Source organism: Fulmarus glacialis, unplaced genomic scaffold (assembly GCF_000690835.1).
Source record: "Fulmarus glacialis isolate BGI_N327 unplaced genomic scaffold, ASM69083v1 scaffold19265, whole genome shotgun sequence".
NCBI classification, from domain to species: domain Eukaryota; kingdom Metazoa; phylum Chordata; class Aves; order Procellariiformes; family Procellariidae; genus Fulmarus; species Fulmarus glacialis.
Genome location: NW_009211374.1, coordinates 4,724 through 6,621, shown reverse-complemented (window position 1 = coordinate 6,621; position 1,898 = coordinate 4,724). Strand labels below are relative to the sequence as shown.

Below are 1,898 nucleotides of genomic sequence, written 5' to 3'. Positions count from 1 at the left end.
CCACCACGAAGCGGACGAGGGCCAGCTCGGGGACGTGGAGCTGGAACTGGAGCGTCTCATCCCAGCGGGGGTTAAACCCTGGGAAGAGAGAGCGGGTGCTGGGAAGGCGAGGGAGGGCAGGGATGGCCGCCTAGGCTCAGTGGGGTCCCTGATACCACCGTGGGGCTCACCGTTGTTCTCGATGTACTTGGTCTCCTGGTGCGCCTGGTCTGCGGGGACCCCGTGGATCTCCACGCGCACCAGCGGGTCGATGACGGCTCCATCCTTGCTGTTGGCCACTTTGGGCAGCTGCTGCCCGCTGATCACCTGTGGGAATGGGCAGTGACCCCGTGAGCCGGGGAACAGCTAAACGGATCTGCTGGGAGGCTGCTCGGCTCTGGCATGCTGCCCAGCAGTGTCCCCACCCAGCTGGGACCAACAGCCCCAGGACACTGTCACGGCTCCCCAGGGTCTCTCTTCAGCCCCATACCTGGATCGTCAGGGTGATGGGGCCAGGGCCCTCCCAGCTGCCAGGGTCACTGGGGTTGAAGACAGTCTCCTCGTCCCTCATAAAGGGCGGTTTGAGCACATAGCCACAGCGGCCATTCTGGCTGAAGAGCCCATCACACAGGTCCATCTCCGTGCCGGCTGTCTGGAAGTTCAGGGCCTTTTTTGGAAAGGGTTCAGGGCAGCTTGGAGACCGTGCCCTGCTTGGAAGTGAGAACCAGCCTGTCCCCATGGCCAGAGAGATGTGGGGCCACACAGGGGGACAATACCCAGGTACCCCCGGGCTCCCCAGTGCAGGGCAAGAGCCTGCAGCCAGACCTGGCACCAGCCAAGGTTGTGGCCGGCACCAACATGGGTGTTGATGGTGCCATTTGGCACAAGACCGGGGACATCTCCCCAGCTCGCAGCCCTAATGCCCTCCAGCCGTACCGATCTGGCACCCCACGTTCCACATCTCCTGGGGGCTGTAGTTGGAGGAGTCAGTCCGCATCCCACTAGGGTAGATGCGTGTCAGCTGCCAGGCGTTGTGGCGGACAAACTCATTCCCTAGGGATGGAGCGTGAGGGCCACTTGTGGGGTCATTCCCTGGCCAGCAGAGCCACCCACACCATGTGCTGTTCACTTATCCACCCACCCATCCTTTCATCCACCCATCCACCCACCCATCCATCCTCTCATCCACCCATGCACCCACCTAACCATCCATCCACCCACCCACCCACCAATCCTCATCCCTCTCCTCTCCCAGGAACGCAGACGTCCTGCCTCACTTTCTAATCCAATAACCCCCCCTCACCCACCAGAGCCAAAACCCAGGATACAGCCCCGCTGGACCTTCTTTCTCCTGGACAGGGAGGGAACCCCAGTGTCTGGAGGCTCCAGCCCTACACCTGAGGAAGCTGCCTGCCCCCTCCACCCTGGCCCACTCCCTGCATGGCGCTGCCCCCTCCGCCTCACCTGCGTCCCGGATGAGCTTCCTGGCCTTGGCCTCGGCGGAGAACAGCCAGGCAGTGCTGGGGGTGACAGCACCCCCACCGCAGGCAGCCTTTCTGCCAGGAACGGGAGCAGGCAGGGGACCCCCAGCACGGTGCCACCACAGGGACGCTGTGCAAAGAGGAGGCTGGCATGGCCAGGGGCAGAAAGGGCTGTTCCCCTCCCTGGTGATGTCCCTGCAGTGTCTGTCTCTCCCCTCGGCACTGACAGCCAGGCAGTGCTGGGGGTGACAGCACCCCCACCGCAGGCAGCCTTTCTGCCAGGAACGGGAGCAGGCAGGGGACCCCCAGCACGGTGCCACCACAGGGACGCTGTGCAAAGAGGAGGCTGGCATGGCCAGGGGCAGAAAGGGCTGTTCCCCTCCCTGGTGATGTCCCTGCAGTGTCTGTCTCTCCCCTCGGCACTGGGATGTCACCATG

At 63.8% G+C, this 1,898-nt stretch overlaps 1 protein-coding gene across 1 annotated transcript in view; it reads right to left on the bottom strand.

The window, feature by feature from the left end:
* PLCD4 (phospholipase C, delta 4) overlaps positions 1 to 1,898 on the bottom strand; it is a 6,950-nt gene that overhangs the window by 382 nt on the left and 4,670 nt on the right. Inside the window, exons 10-14 of the mRNA XM_009577528.1 lie at positions 1,444 to 1,531; positions 911 to 1,032; positions 470 to 646; positions 171 to 306; positions 5 to 78 (exon numbers count right to left, since the gene is read on the bottom strand). Of these exons, the coding sequence (XP_009575823.1) occupies positions 5 to 78; positions 171 to 306; positions 470 to 646; positions 911 to 1,032; positions 1,444 to 1,531 (597 nt within the window). The remainder of the gene's footprint in view (positions 1 to 4; positions 79 to 170; positions 307 to 469; positions 647 to 910; positions 1,033 to 1,443; positions 1,532 to 1,898) is intronic.